Source organism: Lygodium microphyllum, chromosome 9 (genome assembly GCF_053477565.2).
Source record: "Lygodium microphyllum isolate KBCC chromosome 9, Lygodium_microphyllum_v1.1.10, whole genome shotgun sequence".
NCBI lineage: Eukaryota > Viridiplantae > Streptophyta > Polypodiopsida > Schizaeales > Lygodiaceae > Lygodium > Lygodium microphyllum.
Genome location: NC_141143.1, coordinates 76,090,030 through 76,115,329, shown reverse-complemented (window position 1 = coordinate 76,115,329; position 25,300 = coordinate 76,090,030). Strand labels below are relative to the sequence as shown.

At 41.3% G+C, this 25,300-nt stretch overlaps 1 protein-coding gene across 2 annotated transcripts in view; it reads left to right on the top strand.

Moving 5' to 3' along the window:
* The first annotated feature begins 15,213 nt into the window (after window positions 1-15,213).
* The window catches only part of LOC148031199 (putative protein phosphatase 2C 40), a 37,811-nt gene continuing 27,724 nt past the window's right edge, over window positions 15,214-25,300 (top strand). The window contains exons 1-2 of one of the 2 annotated variants that reach the window (XM_087684733.1): window positions 15,214-16,713; window positions 17,444-17,708. In XM_087684733.1, coding sequence (XP_087540859.1) covers window positions 15,343-16,713; window positions 17,444-17,708 — 1,636 coding nt within the window. In that variant the 5' untranslated portion in view covers window positions 15,214-15,342. The remainder of the gene's footprint in view (window positions 16,714-17,443; window positions 17,709-25,300) is intronic. The other variant, XM_087684732.1, reaches the window with a different exon arrangement.

The window sequence follows — 25,300 nt, the reverse complement described above, 5'->3', positions numbered from 1 at the left end:
AGTATTTGTAGGACCCCACACACTTGAATGTACAACATTAAGTAAATGTACAACACATTTGAATGTACAACATTGATGCAGTACTTGTAGGACCCCACACATTTGAATATAGAACATTAAGTAAATTTCTACTTACATATTTATCATAAGGAAATGCTTGCCTACTCAATTTTCCAAATTGGCATGCTTCACACACTTTTGCATATAAGCCACATTGAACTAAGGCAAGCCCAAGTCACAATTTCATGTAATTGTATATTCTTCAACCATTGCATATTTACATGACCAATAGGTTTCTGTCAAATGTCAATATTGACCATGATTCTTACACCTTGTGCAAGCATAGCAACCTTTAGCTCAAGTACATTTACATACAAGGTAAACATCCTTCCACACATGCTTGCCTTTTGTAAGCAATTTACATCCATTCTTGAAATCTTCTAGAAAGTAGCCATTCTGGGTGAACTTTACTTCAATCCTTGCTCAACCATTTGCCCAATAGAAACCAAGCTATTTCTGATATTAGGCACATGTAACACATTGACCAAACACTTAACTTTTCCATTCTACATAGACAATGGAATACTCCCAAGATGAGTAATAGGATGCACCATATTATCACATGTTTTCACACAAACCAAGCATTTCAAGATTTTTTATTAAACCATTCTCCATGAGATGTCATATGGTTAGATGCACCTTAATCCACATACCATACATCATCAATCATTCTGTTGTGCTGATGCATTTGCATTCATTGCATTCGTCAGGTGTTGCAAACTAAAGAACTTCTCATTATCAACTTGATAATTGGTAGATGCATAATTGTTATGTTGCCTTCTCTCAAATTTGTTATTTCCTCCTCTTCTCTTTTCTTGATAGTCATATGTAATATAGCCTTTTTGACCAAAAATATAGAATTCTCTATTATCATAACTTATGTTTTGTTTGCCACATCCTCTATGACTCCCCCTGTATCTTGAGACCTACCTCTACTACTTGTGTGTGATTACTCCAGTGAATCATGAGATTACTCTTGGATATTTTCCATAACAACCACCATTGTGGTCTCTACCATTACGACCTCTATCTCTATATGTGTTAGAGTAGAGCACCTGCTTTGAACCGTTCTTGCTTTTTGATGATGACGATGCAACAAGACCCAAGTTTTTCTCTACTAATATCAACATAGATATTAGATTTGCAAAATCAAGGATGGTATCTCTTGTGATAATGGAGGTTCTTGCACTCCTCACATAAACCATTGAAGCATGTAGCTATTATATCATGAGTGTCAACCAAAAGACCCGAGAGCTTCAACAATGCTCTTAATCTTCAATCCATAGTCATTGATAGACAAATTTCCACACTTGATATTATTTAATTCAAACTTCAACTGTAACTTTTTAGCTTAGGGAGTTGTGTGGCTTCTTGCATCTTGTCTTCTTCACTCCACACTTTTTAGCTTAGGGAGTTGTGTGTCTTCTTGTTGCAATTTCCATGGATTTTGCACTTCTTATGTATTCTCTCTGGGGCACTTTTGGGTGAGTTGTGCCTATTTTTGAGTTTCCTCCATTAGCTTGCAACATGACTTTGGCTAAGAAATCAAAACACAATTATGAATAGGCTAATGAATAATTTGTGGAGAACCTAAAATTTTTAGGTTATGGCAATAATGAGCTAAATAATATGGGAGTTTGGGTACCTATATCTTCATATCTGTATGTAGTATCTAACCCATACCAAATTTGGGAGTTTTCTAATAGCCATTGGAACCAGCCCAACTAGCATCACCTCTACCAATGTTTGAGGACCCATGGAGAGAAAAATAATGAGGAGTCATAGGTCCATAATGAAGAAGATCCCCAAGAGACATAAGAGGAGAAAATGCTACTATTATGCACAAGAAGTATGATAAAATGATAAGGATCACAAGGGCTCAATCCTCAAACACAAAAGTTTTGAGAAGCCCCACCCCTAATTGACCTAGCTACATTAGAGAAATAGAGAGAAGACTTTAAGGAAGCTACATAGTGACTCTAGGATAAGCATTACATAGACACCACTATGGTGTTTAACTTCACTCTCTTACATGAATCAAGCCTCAATAGGATCAACCCATTTCTCACCAAAAACTCAATCATCAAGCATCTACCCACATATTTAGAAACTAGTTGGACTAGTAAGACAAAAAGGCATTTGTGGAAGAATATAAGGCTCAAAGGGTCCAAAAGTCTAATATTTGAATGAAGCCCAAGGACACTTGGAAGATGTAATCAGAGTGGCATTAATAGTCCTAGAGGTAGATTAGCAAGCCTAGTTTGCATTGCTATACACTTCTCCATAGTAGAGGGCTAAGGTGGGGACTTTTATCGAACCCCAAATGACATGGCCTTCAATGACATAAAGGATTGTGGGAGCTCATGCTCAACCACCAATGCACCTTTCTCCTTGATTTAGGACTTTTTTACACTTCTTGTGTCTCCATATTTCTCTTGGTGCGCCTTCGTCTTCCGTTTCACTTTTGCCTTGGCCTTTGTCTTCTGCTTTAGATTTTCAAAATGTTCCACCTTGTTTGTCTAAGGGTTAACATTACCCCCTCCTCTAGATGAGTGCGAGTCCCATGGCACTCACCATCGTAGATAGCACGTTTTGGCATGCATTGAAGACGTGCGTGGAAGGGACATCTGTGGGTTACCTTGGACGAGTTTTGGTGGTGGTGCGGATGAAGGGTTGGTGGCCTTGTGGTGACTTGGACATTGAATGCTTTCGGACAAAGACCTGTGTTGTCCTGCATCCACTTGACAACTCGTGAGGGTACATGCAAGTCATTTGTTCAATTATAATGAACACGTGCAACACAAAGAGACATCACTCATCAGAATCCCATGGTGTTGACTTAGATGCATATCACCTGTGCTTGATTTTTGTTAAGTCGTGAAATATATTAAAAATAGATATAGAAAGTTTGCACAATTGGAGAGTTTGCCCCTTTTAACCATCTAATGACAAAAAGTTGTGGCCAGAGAGCACTTGATAAGCATTTTATACAACATAGGGCTATTCTATTTGTATGAGGCGGTGTGAGTCCGGGTGATGAGATGATAGGGGTGATGAGGTGACGGGGTTTCCTATCAGACTGGTGGTAGGGGAGATATCAACTAGGACCCAAATGGTGTAGTCCTTGGCCGCTGCTGTTTCAAGAATGCTTTGAAATAATTCATCAAATTCCCTCTTGTTTTTAGCTTCCTTCTCTTCCTTTGAGCACCTGGTGCTTGAGCATTTGGTGAGGGCCTGCATGGCAAGGGTTGCCAACCCCCCGGGCATTCCCTTGAGCCTTCGTCCTCCTGGCTTGGGGAGTTTTCGACGTGCGTCCTAGGTGGTGTCGCTTGGGACCTCGTTTCAGTGAACACCTCTTAAGGGTAGGCGCATAGCGTTTTGGTGGTTGCACTTGTGCCATATGCTCTCTTTTGTGGTGGAGAGCTTCATTGTAGGCCAGTTGCATTGTGTGCTCCATGATGGATTCCTATGGAGGGACATGCAAAATGTGAACCAAGGGTTAGGCCCTGAGACATGATAGAGCTATTCACCTGAAAGGAATTAAACAATGGGTTATTAGGTGCATATGATGAAGAGGGGCGATGTGAGGCATGTAGTATTTGCTGTAGAGGGTCAATCCCTGTGATGATATTCGTCTTGGCTTAACTATGGGGCGGATTCCAGCAGGTAGCAAATTTTTGCCTATGCCAAGTTGCTTGGAGTGGCTGTGAAGGAGTGGGGCAAGGCTCATCCTCGAAAGGATAAATCAAAAATGGGAAAAAGTGTGTAGAAGGAGACAATGCCATGTCTACATCCTCAGAGGTGTTGGTCAGGGCTTCGCATGGTGGTGATGAGGGATGCATGCCCTCCTCGAGAGCTGGAAATGGTCACAAAACTTCTAGACGTGTGGTGAGAGGAGGACCTGAGGAGCTTGACTTGTCAAACCCAAACTTTTCTCCCTGTGCTTGACTATCATTGCTTGTGTGTGTTGGTACTATCTATGCACAGTCTCGAAACTCATTGTTTATTTACGTACAAGTTTATGAATCCATGTCACTTCATGAGGATAAAAACCAATTGTAGAACTCATGATTGTACCAGAGTGTGGCACACACATCCAGTACTCGTGGCAGCCTACTTAATAACAACAGGTATTTTGCAACATCGAGTAGCATGGTACCTTGTCCAAGTCTACTCGCAACATGTAGCTCCTCCTCAGTGAGAACCTTATCAGCCAGAGAGTTCTCTTGGCTAGTTTTGACTAAGTCCATATCCTGAATAGCAGTCAGTATTCGGAAGGAAGTTGGCGCCACATAGGTTGGGTCTCTTTGAGACTGCCATTTGCCCAATGACTCCTTTGAGACCACTAGGCTTCTACTTCGGTGATTGTAACACAGTTTTCAAACCAGCGTTCTTCAAATTGACTTTGACCCTTTGATTGTTGCTTAATTTTCTCTATCTCTAAGATATTTGGTCGGCAAAGCGCTTTGTTGAATGTCATAGTTAAGCGTAATTCGTCGGCCTCCTCGTCAGAGATGAGCTGCATGCACTTATGTAGGAGCGTGTCATAGTGCTCGTTAAGACATTGTTACTCTTCCCAAGATAGAGGACATGCCAAGTATTTCTCAAGCTGCTCTTTAGGGAATGTACCCATGTTTGTAAGGATGTAGACACATGTGAATAATTTGAGTTTAGCATCCAACTTAGTTAAGCACTCTATGACATTTCTATGTTCTATGAAGGCTTGCTTGGTTGCTATCTCATGCAAGGTTCTAGGAGTTTATCTAGGCTTTAGCATAGCTAGGGGGTCAGGCCTAGATAAGCAAGATTTGTCAATGCTAGGATTGCCTCTATCCTCAGCGTTTTCATGTTTCTCCTCATGCTTTGTTGCTATTGCTTCATGGTTCTCCTCGGATGTGACTGGTATAGTTTTGTCACCCTGTTGTGATAGTGTTGCATCCACTCTTGATTGGTCAATGCAAGTTCTGTTGTCGGTGGATTGAGTGTTGCAAGAAACCGTTGATGGTAATGGTTGCTTTGACTTATTAGAACACCCGAAAGTGTTTGAGGTTTCACCGCTGCTAGGAGAGATGGTGATGGGTTCATTGGTGGATGGACTTGACGTTTTATTCCTTAGCTCTTCAGTGCTCTTGGTCGTCTTGATCTTCTTAGAGTCTACAGCCGCTTGCAACTACTGTTGTTTTCATTGTTTTCTCCTCTTTTTCTTGGGCAATTGAGGTGTATCCCTTGAAGACTCGGGACCCTGAACTAGGTCAACTGGATGTGCTTGGTTGGGCATCAACATTCTCTTTCTCCAGTGTGTCCTCATGGGACATAGTTGCGGCATGTTGAACAGCCTCGTGAGGTTGTGAGGGTACAACTGCCTCTCTTTTTAGAGAGTTTAGTTCTTCAGCTAATTCTCCTCTGTTTAGCTCCTCTTCTGATTCCTGATTGGAATCGATAGCTGCTAGTTCGATGGATTGGCTTTTTTATATCCTCAACGATTACATATGATATTTGCTTGTTAAGCACACTAGAGGTTGAGGGTCTATCTTTCGAATAGTTCTGTTTGGTTTCTTGATTTCAATAGCGAGGGGCTCAGTCACTCCAATGTTTTTGATTCAACACTTGTTCTTTCGTTTAGATTTCCTCATGCACTTCTTTGCTCTTAATATATATTTGGCCTTCAGCTAATAGAGGTGGTTTAGCAAGGGTTTTTGGTACCCAAATCCATCGGTTACCTGCGTAATACCCTTGAGCATGTAGCAACACTTTGGATATCCATCGCAGCGTTGTGTTAGCTCTCCATCGATACCTTCGTCTATAAGATTTGGGCTTCTGTTGTGGTCTTCTACGATATTTGTAAGTCCAAAGCCTATCCTTGACGTTATCTCCTGACCTTCTTGTTTCAAGCATGGCCTCACTCTCACTGGTTCTCTCTGTTCAACATGCGCTTGTATCAACTCTTTCAACAAGTCCTTGCTCTCATCACTAGACTCGCCTAGTATGTCAGAATGTTCCTTGTCCTAGCCGAATAGGGTCCATGCTTCATAGGTCAAGATATTATAATCCACTCCTTCATCGATGAGAGGATCAACACTATGCTCTCCTTTTGTAGTGAGTTTGACCCTAAGATAAACAGGCGGTACTATGTCTTTATCTTCTTGGTCTTGGCTTATAAATTTAAGCCTTCTAACACATGCCTTTGAGTCCCCGATTGCACAACCTAATGTGGATTCTCCATTGATGTCTTGGCTCATCTGTACAGTGCCGTTCAAGGTGCATCTATTGTCAGGGGACGGTCGTGTCTAGTCACCCTCCCAGTTGTAGCTTGACGCTGTTCTGTTTCTCTTTGACTAGATGCAGTTTGAATGAAACATAGACATGCTTTTGTGGTGTGGCCTTTTTGCTCTTGTTGGCTAGATTGGCCCACTGAGGTTCTAAGGTCTCTATTTGTCTTCGTTTGGGTTTGGGCTTTTGGTTGTTATTTTGCAAGTGAGAGTCTATGCTCGTGCAGAGCCATTACTACACTAGGATCTAATTTTGAGGATGTCGCGGCGCATGTTTTCTCTCCAACCTACTTGGGGAAGGTGTGTAGAGAGGGCAGAGCCCCCTCTGCAGGGGGGAGGGGGGAGGAGAGTCCCCCTGGTCCGCAGGGCCGTTACTCTAAATACCATGCATGATAGGAAGGACCGTAAGTTTTGAACTACTTACTCTAGATCTCAGCCTAGTGATAGATCTATAATGTGCTTTTGGCTATATATGGTCTCTAGGTCGGTTTTGGGGTCTATAGGTTAAATATTTGAAAAATTTCAAATTCGGCCCAACAAGTCCAAATTACAAGGGCCGAATGTCTGATTCGGCCCGTTCGAATGGCCGAGGCCCGAATGAGGAAATGGCCAAATGCAACTGGGCCGAATGTCCGATTTGGCCAATCCAAATGTGGTTGTTTGAGGGCCGAATGGCTAGGCTGAGGGTCGAGTGGCTAAGGACTGAGCGGTTGAGGGCTGAGTCAAGTGGGCCGAATGCAAAGTTGGTTCGAATGGTGAATTCGACTAGCGGCTGAATGCCAGCTTGTTCGAGTGGGGTTGGGTTGAGCCAGCAGGGCCAAGGGTTGAATATCAAGTTGGTCCGAATAGTTAATTCGAACGGTGGGCTGAGCAGTGGGCATCCGAGTGGTAGTGGGCCGAGGGCCGATTCTAAGACTCGACCCAGGATTGTGGTCACTTGATGGGCCGAACATGGTGCGATTTTGGTCGACGTAACAATAACAATTTGGGTCACGACCTTAAACAACCCCCCCAGATCAAAGCTATGGGTGGAGGGGAAGAGTGTATATACCTAGAATAGCAAATAAACTCCAAAATGCAAACCGGCAAATGAATCAAACCCTCTTATCCTGTTATGACAGCATAAATCCTAATGCTTGTTTTTCTCTTTTTCTTTTCCTATCCTAATGCATCCAAATGACAAAGCAAATACCTACGCTACTCCAACATGCTTTTCCAAACCCAAAAAATAAAAAATCTACTTGCTAAGGAGATCGAATACCTCTTCAAACTCCCTTGCTTTCTACCTATCTACCTCAAGCACCGGTTCGGGGAAAACCCTACTTCAATACTCGATTCGAAGTGCGCAAGCATTCAAGGCTTGAATCCGTTGGTCTCGGCAACGGAACCAAAATGTGGGAGCTCACGCTCAACCACCAAGACCCACGGACTGCTTATTGTTTCAGGCGTTCCAAGCTGAGCACTAATGACTACCTCTCACATAATCGACGTGCCATCCATCTCTATGGGTGTAGTGAGCTTACCTCCATGCTCGATCGAGTTACCTCCTCTCCCGAGCACTTCGGTAGCTCCACGATCCAAGTGCAAGCTTCAAGCGAGCTCCATCCTCAAGCTCCATGCTCCAAGCTCCATTTCCGCAAGCAAGAGAAGGGAAGAAAAGAGAAGAGAAGAAGAGAGGAGAAGACAGAGAGCTTCTCCACCCCGGTCCCTCAGCCTCACCCTCACATACTCACTCCCTCACACTCCCTCTCTCAAGCACAAGCTCAAGAAAGCAAGCAAGCAAGCAAGCAAGAAGAAGAAGAAGAAGAAGAAGAAGAAGAAGAAGAAGAGGAGATCCACTTTTGTCCACACACAAGAATGTGCTCCTCATCATTCCCTTTTTGAACTTTATATACATGCCCCCTTTCCCTTGGGCAGTCATACCCTTTTCCCCACTGTCCTCCTATCTTCCTAGCTTCCTTCCTACCGCCCGTCTACCTTTACAAGTTGCACGGATGAGAGCCCGACACTCCAAAAATAAATCGGGGTGCACCTTGCACTCTTTTACAAAAGTATTGACTTGCACCTTTTCTTGTGCGCCTTTCTCATTGATTTAGGACTTTTATGCACTTCTTGTGTCTCCATATTTCTCTTGGCGTACTTTCATCTTTCGTTTCACTTTTGCCTTGGCCTTTGTCTTCTGCTTTAGATTTTCTGGATTTTCCACCTTACTAGTCTGAGGGTTAACAAGGACCACATAAGATACAACTTCCTAAATGTAACTGCCTATCAAATGCTCCCTTGATGGCACAATTTTGATATCCCATCAAGAGAGAGACCTAGACAATGCCATTAGAACTCACTTGGAGTATTGTAGACTTTGTTGCCTAGGATCGCTTAAGTCTATCTTGAAGGGGATGCTCCCCCCATTCCCACGAGGATTGACCTGTAAATAAAGTTTCTAATAATGCTAAAAATAAATTCACATATGCTTTTTTAACCATAACAATCTAGTTTTTCACCATTAGTAGAGTGACATTTTTAGCATAAAAAAATTCTATTATAGCAGGTATATCATCATCATGGACTACCTAAATACCTAAATGTGTTGCAATCTTGGTCTTCTTCACCTTACATCATAGCATGTGTCAGTTCTCCAACAAATTGTCTTTATTCAACTTGTATTCCTCAAGAACCTTTTTCAGATCAATTCCATCTCAATGTTTGACTACAATTTATACCCTTGTTTTTTCCCTTGCAACTTTGCATGTTCGTATATTTTCTCTTTTGAAACATCCTCCATGGTATGCTTAGGTGTAGGCCTAACAAGAGGTGGTCGGTGCTGATCTAAATTAGATCTTAGACTCCCTTTAGTGACCCTTTTAGGAGTACCAGGGTTTCCATAATCCCTCTTTCTATTTTCTTTCTCAATAAAATCTTTATTCTATGACCTAGTAAGTTTTGCATAGAGAAAAAAAGAATCCACTAGAGTATCCCATCTTATCATCTTTGGAATACTCTTCCATGTATCATTTTAGCTCTAGGGATCTTTCCCTTTTTTGTAGTATGCATAGCATGAGACCAAATTTTATGTTTCTTGCTAGACGTTGCAACACAACCCAACCATTTCTCAATTTGTAGACCAAAAGTAGTAGCTTTCACTACAACATAAGCATTCCATATAGCCACATCATCAACAAACTTCTACATTCCACCCTTTCCAAAATTTGGATTGAGTGGCTATCTTGCATAAGTGAATCTTGAAATACTTAAAGAAAATCAAATACTTTTCCAATGCATCCCTTTAATTCTCACAATCCTTGTGCTCATGCTTTAGTGTTGTGACATTAGATAGGTTGTCATACAAAACCTTTCTAAATCAGGGCTCTTAGTGTAGTAGATTGACCTTTATCCTCAAGATTTGCAAGCTTTAATTGTAGGTCACACAAACTTTTAACCAATTCATCCATCACATCCTCTTTTACAAGAATAGCTATAGAAATAAGTTGCTTTCATGCATACTCTATGACCGTACAAGAAGTTGAAGGCATAGACCCAACATACATTCTAACCCATCTCCTTTATCTCTTGACAAGCATAGAGACAACATCTATGACATTGTGCCACTTTGTTTTCAAACCCTATTCCATGGTCACATCCTCAAGGAGCTCTTCCAAGCTCAATTGCAAAGCAGGATCTATGACATGTAGAAACAATTCTATTTTTTCAGACTCTAGAGCATGTTGTTCTCTCGAGTATCCAATTGGTCAAATCTGTGCTCAAACTCGTGCAAAAGCTCTGTAACAACAAGATCTTTATTAGGTTTTGTAATCCACTTTATGGAAGTCCTTCTGGTGACCAAACGTATATCTTCAATGATTTTTTTTTTAAATTCTTAAATTCTTCCCATATAGCATGTTTTGCATAAATCTCGTTTATGTGTGGTTTCAACTCATGAATTGCAAGCTGCACAAGATACTGGCTCATCCTATATAGAGAAATCCCAAACAAATCCATCTTCTTTGCATAGATATTTAGGTAGTTGGAAACATTCTGACCATCAAATAATTAAATTTGCTTTTCACAACTTGCAATGCTTTGGCTACAATAGATTCATGCTTTGCAAAAGATTACAACTACTATTGTTACTACTGCTATTGAAATACCTAGTAAAAGTATGCAAAAACTACCTTACATCATCCAAAGGACCAATAGCCTCTCCCATCATACAAAACTTTTTTGTTGGCCTTTCATGTTAGGTTCACCAAAGATGTTGAGGAAATTTTTGTGTCTAGCTTAAAACCACGGGCTTTTGGCAAGAAGAGATTATAGTAGAGAGACAAGAAATTCTGTAAAGATGAAGGCAATATTCGATAGGAGCACAAGAAATAGGAGAAACCCAATTGTAGATTATATTTATCATGAAAGAGCTTTGCCTCAAATCTTGTACATCATATACATCCACTTATAGGCTATGGCTCAGAGAAGTCCCAAATTAATTTAGCCCAAAAGATTTAGTGATTATTATGTAAGTGTTCAAGTACTAAACAATGTATATATGATCCAAAATTAGGCCTTGAACATGCATAGAGTAGTAAGATCCAAAAAAATCCACATATATCAAAATACCCTGACCTGAAGCTCTTCAAAAAGACTATTTTTTCAACCCAAAAGTCCTTGTTTTGATCACCTACATAAAAGCAATAAGTAAACCTCAAATTTGTCCACAATATACCTCTAATTGAGACAATCCTAGGCAATAGAATGCACTCTAATCAAGGTAGAACTCCTTGTCAAAGTAGTAAACAGCAATATATAGCTTGTTTTCTTTGCTCAGACTAGTCCATGGAAATCTTGGAATACTCAGGTCAGTCCCTCTTCATGCATCCACACACATCTACAAGTCTTCTTCAGTCTTCACTGTGCTTTCCTAAGTTCTTTTCCTTGTGTTTGGGCTTACCAAAAACTTGCTTTCTCCCTACTAATCTACCCATGGTTTAAGTGCATGTAGACGGCGTGCAATTTGCACTGCAAATTATAGGTGCTATCATGCTTTGCTTTTCCTTTTATTCCCTTGCCCAAACTTTGTCCTAGGACTCAAATACTAACCAATGAATTGTCCATTATGGTCCTAACACTTGACACTTAATTGTGGAGTGAATTTGACTCCAACATATTGACAAATAGTTGATAGAAAATATAAAATTCAGCATGAATAATGCAATCTTGTCCCATACATACATAGATGAGATCTTGTAACTTGCAAAGATCCTATAAGCCTTCAACCTGTATACACAAAACCGCATGACAACATAGAGTAGGAGCTCATTAGTCTACTATGGTTACATAAGAATATGCAGGTCTAGAAACAACCTTTCTTGCTCAGAATTGTCCCTTTTCATGTTCTGGTCGTGGTGGATGAAGGGGTAGCTAAAATTCTTTACAATTGCAATATCCTCATAAGCATTGTTCATATTGTGGTTGCAATGACCATACTTCTTTTGATTGTTGGGCACAATAATATGATCAAGAGCATGGTATCAAAACTAAGCGACCTTGATTATCTCAAAGCTCTTTATAATGTAATTATTGAGGTAGTATAGGTCATCCTTCTCACAAATGTTTCAAAAGACAATATGATCAGGATTGTAATCATGGATACGCCACTCAACAACTCATCCATGGATAATCAAGTACATCAAGAGGTTAATTATGTTCACATTGTGATGTTTCACCTAAAAAGGTACTTCATGTTCAAGATGGATTTGTTTTTATCATTGACTCTAAAGCCACCAACAATATGACATACAAATCTCAAGGGGCACATAATCATCATGCTCTTCCTTTCAAAAAGCTTGTATCTTGTTAATGATACTACTTGTCAAGTTATAGGTGTTGGTGACTTGTATCTTGGTACTATTTCCTCTACCAAAATTTTGTGGTGTTTTACATGTACCAAAACTTCAAAGAAATCTTCTTTTAGTTGCATGACGTGTGAATCTTGGTTTATTTATGGGATTTGGTCATGCTCAATGCTTCCTTGAGAAAGATGAGGATATTATTGCAATACTCATCCACAAGGAAATATCTTTCCCCGGGGAGTCCACCTTATAGAACATGTAAGATGCCATGTGAGCTCAAAAGAAAGGATATTATATCCAGTAAAATTTACCGGATTATATTTACAAAAGGGATTTTTTAATTACAATTTGAAAAAAATCCGTAAGTTTAGCAAAGTAAAAGGGGTCATTTTAAGGCCTTATAGTATGTAAATAAAGGGTATTTCTTAATATCCTTTGAATGCACATTATATAGATGCTTTCTTATAGGAGGACTCGTCAGGTATCTTTCGAGCTACCTTTGACTGATGAAGTTACAAATGTTGTCATAGCTCTGAGTGATCTTGATTGTAAGATTTGGAATTACCACTTTGCATACTCAAATTTCTTTAACTAACAAGATCTTCAATGACATGATTTTGTTCAAGGCATGAATCTTACTTCTCATCCTCACATGGATATATGTGAGTATTGTGCCCTTGGGAAGCATAATTGATAACATTTTCCTTTATTTGCTTCTGCTCACTCCAATGCTATGCTGCTAGATATTATTCATACTCATATTTCTAGATATTTTCTGATACTTCATTTCTTTTATCAATGATTTCTCAAGTTACACAAGTCTTTTTCTATTGTAGCATAACTTGGAAGCTTTATCAACATTTAATAAGTTTCAAAAGGTTGTAAATCTTCATACAAGATGTCACATTAAAACACTCCCTAGTGATAATGGTTGAGAGTATAATTCCAATGAATTTGATGATTATTATACAACTCATGGTATTCATTATGAGCATACCGCTCCATATTCTGCTCACTTGAATGGTGTGGCAGAACATAAGAATTGAACTCTTCTCAATGTTTTGAGGTGTATGTTGATTCATTCTAGATTATCTCAAGTTTTTTGGACTAAAGCATTATTAGCAGTTGTTTGCAAAAACCACATGATCACTCAATTTTTAATCTTCACAACAAGGTGTATTGTGGTGCTCTCATTAACATCATACATGTATGTGAGGGATGAGTGATGACAACACCCAAATCTAACGGTTTACAACACTTTTTTCACCTTAAGGTGCGATATTCAAACTTTTGAAAGGAGGATGGTCACAATAAAATTTCCTTGTGTTACACATTCGAAAGACTCTAGGTTATGAATCATTAGGAACCACAAAATTACTCTTTAATGAAATTTACTTTATCATGTAATATTAAAGTTGATAAATGTGGAGAAAGATAAGCTCGAATGATTGGTACATAAGAATCTATTGTCTAGCCCCCTAAAAATGGGGAGAGTAAATATATTTACAACAACTCATTAGAAGGTTATCCCAAAAGTCTATTTACATTCCCCCGTGGCACACACACAAGCATCCAAAAAGTCTATTTACATGTGAGTAAACTTACATAACAATTCATAGGCGACCTTAAAAGTCTAGCATATTTTGCAAGCCATTAAAGGCATTCTAAAAGCTCTTTAAGAGACCTTTCCCTTGAGGGCCAACATAGCTTCACCATGGAAGGCATTCTAAATGCTCTTTAAGAGGCCTTTTCCTTGAGGCCACATACCTTTACTAGTATCATTGAAGTATGGGTAAATAGAAGGCTCCATTAATTCTAGAAGTGAAAACAAAGCCAAAAAGATGCCAAGAAATTAAGAAAGCTTTTTGATTGGTCAATTGTGTTATTTGGCTAATAATAATTTGAAGATGACTTTTTGTCTTGGGTAATAATCATTTGAAGAGGACCTTTGTCTAGGCTAGATTGGGTATGAGTATATTGGATATGCAAATAGTAGGGTGTAAGATTGATTGAGCTAGAGAGGGTTGTCTCATAAGGACGTTTAATGGCTTCAAGAAGAATTGAGCAAGGAAAACTGATGAGAGTATAAGGTTGGTTACACACCAAATGGAGGATGCCCACTTTGCAAGTATTAACCAATCAAAGTTCTTCTTTAGGGGTTGGGCGTCTATGGTCCTTTACACACCGGAGAGGATATGACTTATTGTTTACGTGCTAAATAGGTGAATTTCCCTGCCCACTTTTGATGGGGAGTCTTCCCCACCTAGTTTGTAAAGTGATGGACAAGGGTGCACGTTTTGCATTTATAGCCAGTCAAAAAAATTATAAACATATTATTGTTCACTTTTTTGCAGAATGTGTATTTTTAATGTGTAAAGGCTTTGTGCCCAGATTCGTGCCTAGTTTAAAAAATTGCATGTCCACACTCTGAGCAAGGGGGTTTGGGTGTCTATCATTTGGTATGTAACGAGCCTAACTTATAAGAATAAGGGATGATGATATCATATCATATATGTACTCCTTATATGTGATATTCATTATTTGGGAGCGTCAACATGGTAGGACACTCTGGAATTGGTGACAGCAGGCTAAAGCCAATATGGAAAGGCAATGCTTATAAAGGGAAGATGCATGCAGTTTATTATCCGGTATGGTGATGTGGGAGTTCGGGTACTTGGGGAGTGGACCTTTCCTTTGGCCGTTGGTAAAAGAAGGGGGGCGAGGGAGACAAGCGACATAGGAAAAAAGCAAACCAAAGGGCGTCGCTGCTATGACGCGGCGGGTGGTGGGCACGCTCCCTCGGAATTTTTATAACCTCGCATTCTGCCACGTGGCGCGATGTGAGTGGCCGCAAGGATGCCACGGAGGATTCCTTTAAGACTGGAAGATTCAGAAAAAGAAGGGCGGAAGAGGGGCTCTACTAACTCCTGTGTGCTACTGCCTTCCCAGCTGAGCAAAAGGCCAGTCCTTCTTTCGCCCAGCCTTTTACAAGTCAGATAACACACACACCCCAACCCCCCCCACACCCCCCGTCCCTTCTTCCTCCCCCTCCCCCCCCCCCCCTCTCTCTCTGTGTTTTTGTCTCATCGCTAGAGCAAATGTCATCAAACCATGTTGCCCCCCATTTTGAGCCGCCCTAGCTAGCCCCTTCAGCTTCTTCTGCTCACTCATCCATGGAGTCGCAGGGGAGTCGAGAGCCCGAGAGCCCCGGCTCTATGCAGGAATTGAGTGTCAGTTTTGGTTACAGATTCAATATGAGAGAACCGGACAGTGACCATACTCACAGGTTTAATGATTCCCCATCGTCCTCTTCATCATCATCGTTGTCATCCTCATATTCTCCATCATTGCCACCACCACGGCCATCATCACGGCAAGAAAATGCAAAGAGGCCAAGCTTCTCGAGGGCACGCGGTTGGTCCTTCTCTTGCTTGTCTGGAGCTGCTCTGGGTGCCAATTTCACACTTGCAAACACGCGCCTTGGGAAAGGTCTCATCGGTGAAGAGATTCTCCCTGGCCTTGACTCGCCCAAGTCCTTCAGGCCCCTGGAGAGATCCCCGTCTTTCTCCGTAATTGAGTCCCTTATTTGTTCTTCTGCTGCAGCAGCGTCCTCGTCTGTGCCTGCACCTCAACCTCATTGCAGGGACCCTAACGTTGCCGCCTCTCGTGTCACTCGGCCAAGATGGGAGCCCAGCAGTAGTAGTAGCTTCTTGACTGCCACGGATTTCCAGACTGCGGGCGGTGCTGCAGGCGAGGACCGCATACAGGCAGTCTGCTCCCAGCAGGATGAGTGGCTCTTCTGTGCCATTTATGATGGATTCAATGGCAGGGATGCAGCTGATTTTCTTGCTGGTACACTGTATGAGAAGATCACAATACTGCTAGGGTGCCATCCTCCTCCTCCTTCTAATCATCATTATGATCATCAGGGTCATCACCCTCATCAACTAGGTCACGACCTTCGCCAGCAGGAAGATGATCATCATAAAGAAGGTGAAGGCCAGCAGGAAGATGAGCATCATAAAGAAGGTGACAGCCAGAGCATAGAAATGAGGAGGGGGGATCCATCCTCAAGCAAAAGTGAAGAGGCTGGAAACCCATCATCTGAACATGCTAAACTGCAGCATTACAATGACAATCAGGACATGGCTTTCCAACAGAAAGTGCTGGATTCCCTGCAAAGGGCCCTAGAGGAGGCTGAGGCTAGCTTTCTGAGAATGGTAGAACAAGAAACAGATGACCGGCCGGAATTGGCGATGGTGGGATCATGTGTGCTTGTTGTCCTCCTGTATAGAGGCTACGTTTACACCTTGAACTTGGGAGATAGCAGGGCCATTTTAGCCACAAAAGCTGGATCACAGGAGGGCTCAAATGCCAATACATTGACATTCTTTCAGCTCACACAAGACCATGTGGTGGTCAAAAGCTCTGAGAGGGAGAGGGTGATAGCAGAGCACCCAGATGACTCCTCTGCCATTCGTGGTGGGCGTGTGAAAGGCAGGATCAAGCTGACACGTGCATTTGGAGCTGGCTACCTGAAGAAGGTATATTCTGGGACACTAATTAACACAGGACAGAATTAACAATCTTTCAACATTGTGGTTAAACACATTTGTGATGGAGCTGTTCTGATACATCTACACATGGTGCTGCGCTCTAACCGTAGCTATTGTGATGCTCTACACACACAAGACATTTTAGACATTCCCACTATAATTCCCACATTGTTAATTACAACAACATCATAAGCTTTTGCGTAGGAGGGAACGCATACCTAGCCAAGTGTGGTTGGGGACAGGAAGCTGCCATCTTGGGGTTGGGTGGGGACCTGCAGGCCCCAGGGACAGGAAGCTGCCATCTGGGGGTGGGATGGGGACCTGCAGCCCCCAGCCGTCGCTGCCCCCTCCGCCCCCCCTATCTACAGCTAGGTATGTCGTGCCTCTCGAGCAGAAGCTTATGATGTTGAACACTAGAGGGGAAAAGAACGGGAAAAGAGCCCCTCTTCCCACATGTCAAGAACTTCTTGTGACACATAAACGGTTAAAACAATGCATCAAAAAGCAATTGATGCGGGAGTTATCCAGATGCCGCCATATAATCTGAAACCATTGAAACAATGCTTAGGTTGGTGCCAAGTCCAGAAATCGAAGCACTTCGTCTTGTACTGGTAATTGGTGCTTATGCACATATAACATACGCACACACATATAGATATATGTGCGGCTAGTGTCCCTGAAATCACTATGATGCATGCTGATGATTCCGATGCAACAGGCCGAATTGAACGACAAGTTGATGGGGATGCTGCGTGTGCCCAATCTGGTGAGCCCGCCTTACATCAGCTCGAAGGCTCATGTGGGAGTGCGGAAGCTGTCGGGGCAGGATCTGTTTGTTGTGATGGGCAGCGATGGGCTCTTCGATTTCTTCAGCGACGGGGAGGTGGTGGAGCTCGTGCATGGCTTCATCAGTGCGCACCCCGACTCCAATCCCGCTAAGTTCATGCTCGACCAGTTGCTCATCCGGGCAGCCCACAACGCAGGTAGGCTTCCTACTGCTAACTCGCAACGAACTCAAGTTAACTAGGGCACAAGGAGTTCTCGACAGTTTCCCTAATAACTCTCACAATGTGCATCATGAGCTTGTGTGAGGGAGAGAGTGCATATATATTTAGGTGTGGTGTGTGACATGGTCTCTTAAGGATAGGTATTGGATTGTTATTCTAGGGAAGACTATAGAAGTACATGGACCTTGGTGGAGCTAGGGGATTGTCAACCTAGGGTGTGTGCCAACAGTCCCTTGCCCCCAATCACACCTAGCTAGACATGCAATACCTCTTGGCCAAAAGCTCATGATTGTCAACCCAGGGTGTGAGGCAACAATCCCTTGCCTTCAATCACACCTAGCTAGATATGTAGTGCCTCTCAACGAGAAGCTCACGATGCTCAATATCATAAGGAAAATCAAGGGAAAAAGACCCCTTCTCTCACATGGGAAAATGGCAAAAACTTCTTGTGAGGGCATATGCCCTAACAAGCAATGTTAACAAAGATTTTTTATGGGTTTTCCTATATATACATCATCGTTTCTTTCAACCCCTAGAACTCTCACGACATCATGAACCCATGAAAAGAGCCACCCCATATTTAGCATGTTGCACTATAGATACAATGATATTAACACTACTATACAAGAGTGATATAGAGTTTCCACCATGTCATCAAGGTCCCTTGCAAATGCTCATGGTAGTAGATGGGATTAAGAAATATTGTGGTTGTCTTTTCAATACAACATTATGTAAGGATTTTACATGCTTTTCAATAGGTAAACGAGGCTCAAAATCAAAACATAACATTTAGCCTTTTTCAAAGCATCTTTAGCATTGCCATCAAGGCATAACCTTTGGAGGATTTCCATCATCAGTCTATGCCGTGTAAGCATCTTGGCACTTGAAAATTTTCAAGCAACCAATCAAATATTTGCTTCATTGTTAAACCCAACATTGTTGAGCAACCCAATTATCTAATGATTTTCCCTAGGCCAATGTCCTCTAAGTTAAAAGCCTCTAGTAGTTTATTGTCACGATCAAAATGTAGCTTTAGAACCTTAGTTTTTTTAAAGAACTAGAAATATCACAAAAGTTATCATAGAACTGGAGTAGCATTTTGATGCTCTCATCTTCCACCAAGATTATATTCACATTCTCAATAGTGAGATTATTTTAAAGCTAAATATGGGCTTGAGGACATAGAATTCTTGCATTATGATCCCTTTATTGCAAGAGTCTACAAACATCCATCAATATCAAATCTACCATGAGTTCTAACACTTGCATTTTGAAAAAAACGTATTTGCTATATTTCCAAATTGGAAAACCCAATTTCTTCATTGATACAACACGATCCCACTTCACTTAGCCATACGCCTTATTAAGGTCAATGCTAATTATGATAAACTTTTTGTTGCATAGGATGTCACATTAGATATGTTCAATGCCCCACCCTTATAAGCTACCACGAATGAGCCATGGTGCTCAAAGTTGTAAGACCCTTATTATGAGGAGAAGCCATGTTTGAGCCCAAATATTAGTTGAATCTTGGATTGTATGTCAAATGTTCTATGTGATTGGATGGTAAAAAGTTGACATATGCAAGTCTGGCCTATGGACTAGATGGAGTATTTAAGTTGGTAGTAACTTGAGAGTTGAGAGACATTACATCAAGTTGTAGAGTATGGGAGTTATTAGCAAGAACCCCTATCTTAGGTCTCAAGGGCCAATGGAGGCAGGCCTTGTACTTGTTTGGAAATTTGAGGGGGCCCCTGATAGCAAGGGAATATTCCTTTGCCAACTAGTGAATGCTAACAATTAGGCATGTCAGTTCAGCTGACTTAACCACATTTGTAGACTATAAAAAGAAGACTCCCTCAAAATCACAATAATCTATTTTTTCTACGATTAAAGCTCATCTAGCTAGCCTTAATTGCTTCACATAGAATCTATCTATATTGCCATCGAAGCTTCGTCATGGAAGCACATGGGTGGACAAAGCCATTACCATACTAGTCTATTTGTAATTAAAGAAATCTCAATTCTTATCTAGTCTATTGTTTACTCTCTGTTTCTTTCTAAGATTTTGTTCATTGCACTATGTAATTTATACATGGCATAATCAATCAACAATAGCATATTAAGGTTGCTTCATAAATCCTTTTGATGTGAATAAAACCAAATGCCTTACTATAGATATTTTTAATTAAGAGAGATTTGGTTATCAAAGCCAAAGGTTTAGCAACATTTAACTAGCAAAATAATCTTAAAGAATGTTGAAAATTGATTGATTTTATGTCATTTAAATACTCTTACACTCATCATATGTGATATCTTACTTGATCTTTGAGCTTCATTATGTTATTAGATCGTTGTTGCAAAGCTACAAATTCTCTTGAAAAAAGTCAAATGGTAGTCTAGCCATTTGAGAATATTTGTTATTCTTCAAATTGAAAATCACATGTTTCAACTCATGCTCTATGAAAGGATGACACATTTTCCATGTGTTTTCATCCATTATCTTTCAAAGCACATATTCCATAAAGCCTAAAGTCCCAACATAGTAGCCATCATCCATTGGTAACTCAAAACATGGGATTCTTGATAGGAAATCTTTGAACATGGTAGAAACAACTTTTTCATCTTTATGTGAAGCTCCCTCTTTATCAATTATTTGAATATCCAGGGAGTCCACTTATAAGAAATCATCTATATAATATGTGTTCAAAGGATATTAAGAAATACCATTTCTTTACATGCTATAATGCCTTATAATGACATCTTTTACTTTACTAAACTTATGCTTTTTTTAAATTATAATTAAAAAATATTTTTTGTAATATAATCTTGTAAATTTTACTAAATATAATACCCTTTCTTTTGAACTCACGTGGTATCTTACATGTTCCATAAGGTGGAACCCCTGGGGTTGAATATTGGTATCCAATGCCTTATTCTACTAACTACTTTGAAGAAGGATTTGGATGGAGAGTCCCCAATCTTCAACCATTGTATTTTTGAGAGAACTCTAGTTGCATGTAGTCTAGACTTGTTCTAATTCTTCTCCAAGTATATTTTAGTTTCTTGCATGAGCTCAAACAAAATTTCATCATTAGGAAATTCATGCCCAATGTTAAGAACAATAGTATGATATTTGGTAGTAAGGGTTATGATGACTCAACTTTATCTAGAGTAATAGACTTGACTTTAGCTAAACTTGAGAAGCCATATACAACATGAAGAAGAATATCATGAGATTTACTAGTTAGAGCCTTCAATTTCACTAAGCCACGACTTCTCAACCTTAGCCTTAAAAACATCATGAATCAGAACTATTTGCACATTAAGGTAAGTGAGGTGATATTCCAATGATAAATTTTGCTTAAAGACAAGTTGAATCCTTGTGCTTATTGCTCTAAATGAAGGAGCTAAGTTCATTTACGCTTTGTATAGAAGCAAGGTCCAATAACTCAACATTAGATTGCACAAAGCAAATTCTACCATGCATATGCCTCCCTTACATACATACTCTCTATCGCATGTGAGCATTCATTAAGGCAATGTAGAGGGAGCTCATGCTCAACCGCCAAGACCTAGGGACCGCTTATTGCTTCAAGTGTTTCAAGCGACCACAAATGGCTATCTCTCACCTAGCCAACGCACCTTCGCTCTTATCGGGGTGTAGTGAGCTTACCTTGATGCCCGAATGAGTATCCTCCTCCTCCTTCAAAAAGCAAGCTGGTAGCTCCACGATTCATGATGCGAGCTCAAGCATCCTCCAGCCTCCTCAAGCATCCTCCATCCTCCACCTCCAAGCTCTATTCTCCATAGCCGCGCACGAGACAAGAGAAGAGAAGAAAAGAGAAGAAGAAGAGAGGAGATGATGGAGAGCTTCTTCTCCAAGATCCCTCACCCTCACACACTCCCTCCCTCACACTCTCACACTCCCTCTCTCAAGCATATACGAGCAAGCAAGAAGGAGAGAAGAAGGGATGAAGAAGAGTCCATTTTAGCCACACACCAAAGAATGAGCTTCGTTCTCTTTTCCCATTCCCTTCTAGTCACCCTTTTTCTTTACGTATGTTCTTCTACCTTTGACAATTTGCATTGGAGGGAGCTTGGTGCTCTTTTACAAGAGTTTTAGGGGCGCCTTGTATTTAAAAAATGTGCCTTTGCCTTTGACTTAGCTTTTGAGGCTACCCTTACACTTTTGGCTATTTCTCTTCTTGCTTCTTCCACTGTGTCTGCATTTGGAGTTTTCTTGGACTTATTTTTCTCCATCTCGAACTGGAGTTAACATTACCCCCCCTCCTAGATGAGTGCCAATCCCATGGCACTTGCGGGTCTGTGTTGACAACTCGAGTAAGTTACTCATGAATATATGTGTGCATCACGTGGGTTCAAAATAATGTATTTTTAAAATATCATTTTTATACATTTTTTACATACAGAAGGGTGTAATATAAAGGGGTTATTTATAGATTCAATAGAAAAGGGTTATACTTTATTTAGAAAAAAATCACAGATAAGGATATTTATAAATAGGCCTTGAACACACATGATGTAGGGGATATACATATAGTAACTTCCTCGAGGTTGACGAGGGTTAGGTGATTTGAAGGGTGGTAGAAGAGTGGATGATGATGGGGCCTCTTGGGGATTGGTTGTTGGAGAGAAGTTGATCAAAATGTTGAGGTGGTGGAGGCCAAGAATAGTGGGAGTGGATGACGGGGCCTTCGAAGTTGGTGGTTTGTAGCCTTTGTCTATACCTGAAAAGAAAATAAGTGCGCTATCTAGGGGGAGTGTCGACCTTACCATGTGGTACATTATGCTCATGCTAGTGGGACTGGGAGCTGGGCAAGCTTGTGTGTTGTCCCACACTTGAGGACCTAGTTCATGCATAAGGAAGGTGCAGTGGGTGCGGCTTAGGGAGACATGTCTAACCATAGGCGAGAGTGTGATCTCCCTTGGTATGTCCTGCCCTTGATGTGCCCTAAGCATGATGTGGGGAATCAAAATGGGCTAGGGAGTTAGGGATGGAGCTGGCCGATCGAAGTCACCGGATGCACCTAACTCGAGAACCCCTAGGTGCAGTAGCTGTGGCCTACATGCAGTGAGGTGATCTAATTGCTTTTTCTTGTGATTTCCTTCTCTTTTCTTTTCTTTTTTCTTTTTCCTTTGTTTTTAGTTTATTTTTATTTTTTAATTACATAAATATGACGAGAAGCTAGTCTTTGTCATCCAGTCATGAGAGGGTGGTTCTGGGGGCTTAAGAGTTATTTCAAGGAATTTCTAGCTCTGCATGTACCCCTTGAGGTTTAGACGTACTTGGAGAGTGGTGGTGGAAAGAAATGGATGATTGCAGTGGGTGAAGCGGCTATCATTCATATCTTCTAAGAGGGCTAAGCAAAATTAGGGGAGTAGAGCAGCACGCATCACTAATCTAGCCATAGCGTAGCTTCTTTGCCATTGGGATAAAAAAAGAGTGTTGGGAGGTGATGTTCTTTTGGTGTTGGATCCTACCTTAGTAGCATTCTAAGCAATCTAATATAGTTACACATTGGGATTAAAGCGGGATCAGGGCAAGAAGAGAATTCATCAATGAAGAGGACTATTGAGTTGTATAGGGCCTCTGACGTGAAGACTAGGGCTTCTTTAGGTTTAGTAGCATTCACATTATAGATCCATGGAAAGTCATATCTGCCTTGGATGCTTGGATTAAAATCCACTCCTACCCTTCTTGGATATGGCATGAAAGTCGAGTTAATATCTTTCGAAGGGTAGGGTGTTACAAAATGCCATCCAGGCATCCATGTTTACATAAAAAATGTGTCTTCACCACGTTGGTTGGCATTCATAGCTCTTCATTGCTCTGGGTATTTCAAAAACTTTGTTATGCCAAAAATCTGTGTCCTCTATCTCCCATAAGGTAGGGTTCTATGCCCTCTCCAATATCCATTTGTGTCCTAGCTTGCTTCTGACATTATTTACCTCTTTCACCACCTTGACTTGCAGTACTCTACGCAAGTTGGTGGGAAATCGAAAATTAAAGTCGAAGGGCTCACGACAGTCTCTTGTTGCTCCCAGATCATGAGTTCAACATTAAAGCTTATTGGGAAGTCATCTTGCCTTGGTGGGATAGGTGTTGTTGGCACTATTGTTGGTTGGGCATTCCATCTTCTCCGTGCTTGTTCTACCATCTATTGTCTCTTCTTCTTAAGCTTCGCTTTTCTTTCTGTAGAGGTGTCCACCTCCTGTTGTACTTCAGGTCGAGGGGAAGGGGATTGTGGGAGGAGTTCTTCCTCTTGAGGTCCCATCTCAAAACTTGTTCATGGCTCTTCCTCTTGTCTGTCCTCCTATTTTGCCCCCTCAATGAACCCTAGGGCATCCACTTCTTGTGAGGTTAAGCCTGCCTCTAGTAGATAACTCCTCTGTTCTTCGAGGCTAAGGCTGACACCCACTGGTTGCACTGGCATGTTTCTCCTCAGTTAGCCTTGCCTCCCACTTTCTTTCTTTGCCTTCCTTAGCTTTGAGCTTTACCTTCAGCTCATGTATTTCTTTCTAGCACATAGCTACTTGGCAGGTCTTCTCTAATTGGAATGCAGCCATGGACTCCTTTTTGGTTTCTAACCGAGCCATTGTTACTTTCTTATCCTCCTTTGTTTTCTCTAACTATGAGAGAAGCTCTTAGACGTACTCATCATAGTTTGCAGGTGGCGTCATTGTTGTGGGAATGGAGGTTGTGGAGGTTTTCACCCTTTGCCTCTTAGGGTCCTGTCTTGACTCATCGTCTGCTGTTGTCGGTCTCTTAGTTCCTGCCTTGGGAGTTCCTTCACTTGCCCCTTAGGCCATTTCCTTATTCACTAAGAATTGCACCCAAGCCAAGACACTGCTTGGCATCATCATTGTGGGAATGGAGGTCATGGAGGTTTCCACCCTCTGCCTCTTAGGGTCCTGTCTTGACTCGATGTCTACTATTGCCGGTCTCTTAGTTCGTGCCTCGGGAGTTCCTTCACCTGCCCCTTGGGCCATTTCCTTATTCACCAAGAATTGCACTCAGGCCAAGATGTTGCTGGCATCGACTTTAGGCATGGAGCCTTAGGTGGTTTTGATTGTAGGGGTGGTGGTGGGTACTAGGAGAGTAGGGATGGGATCAATTAGGCCCTTGCCCTTACCTTCTTTCACCGAAGGTGACGTGATCTCTAGAACTTGGGCACTTGAGCCTAGGCCTTCATCTCGTGGTGAGCTCATAACACCCATCTCGTCCTATTTGCATTGTTGTTCCATTGACATGCACGTTGCTAGCGTGATGTCCTCTTCTTGCTTCCTCTTCAATTCTTCCTCTTTTTCAGCTGTTTTCCTCCTTTCTTCTTCATCTCTTATTGATTCCTCATATAATCTCTCACACTCTTTTTTTTTTCTTCCTTTCTTCCTCTTCTTTTTTAGACTCTCTTCGAGCCTTTTGCAAACCTACTTTCTCCTTTTTCCTCCATTCTTCTTCTTGCTTCTCCTATGAAGTCTTTTTCTTTGCTTTCTTAGCCCCTCCATGGCTAGATTGTGTTTCCTTTTCCTCCTCTTTGTCACTT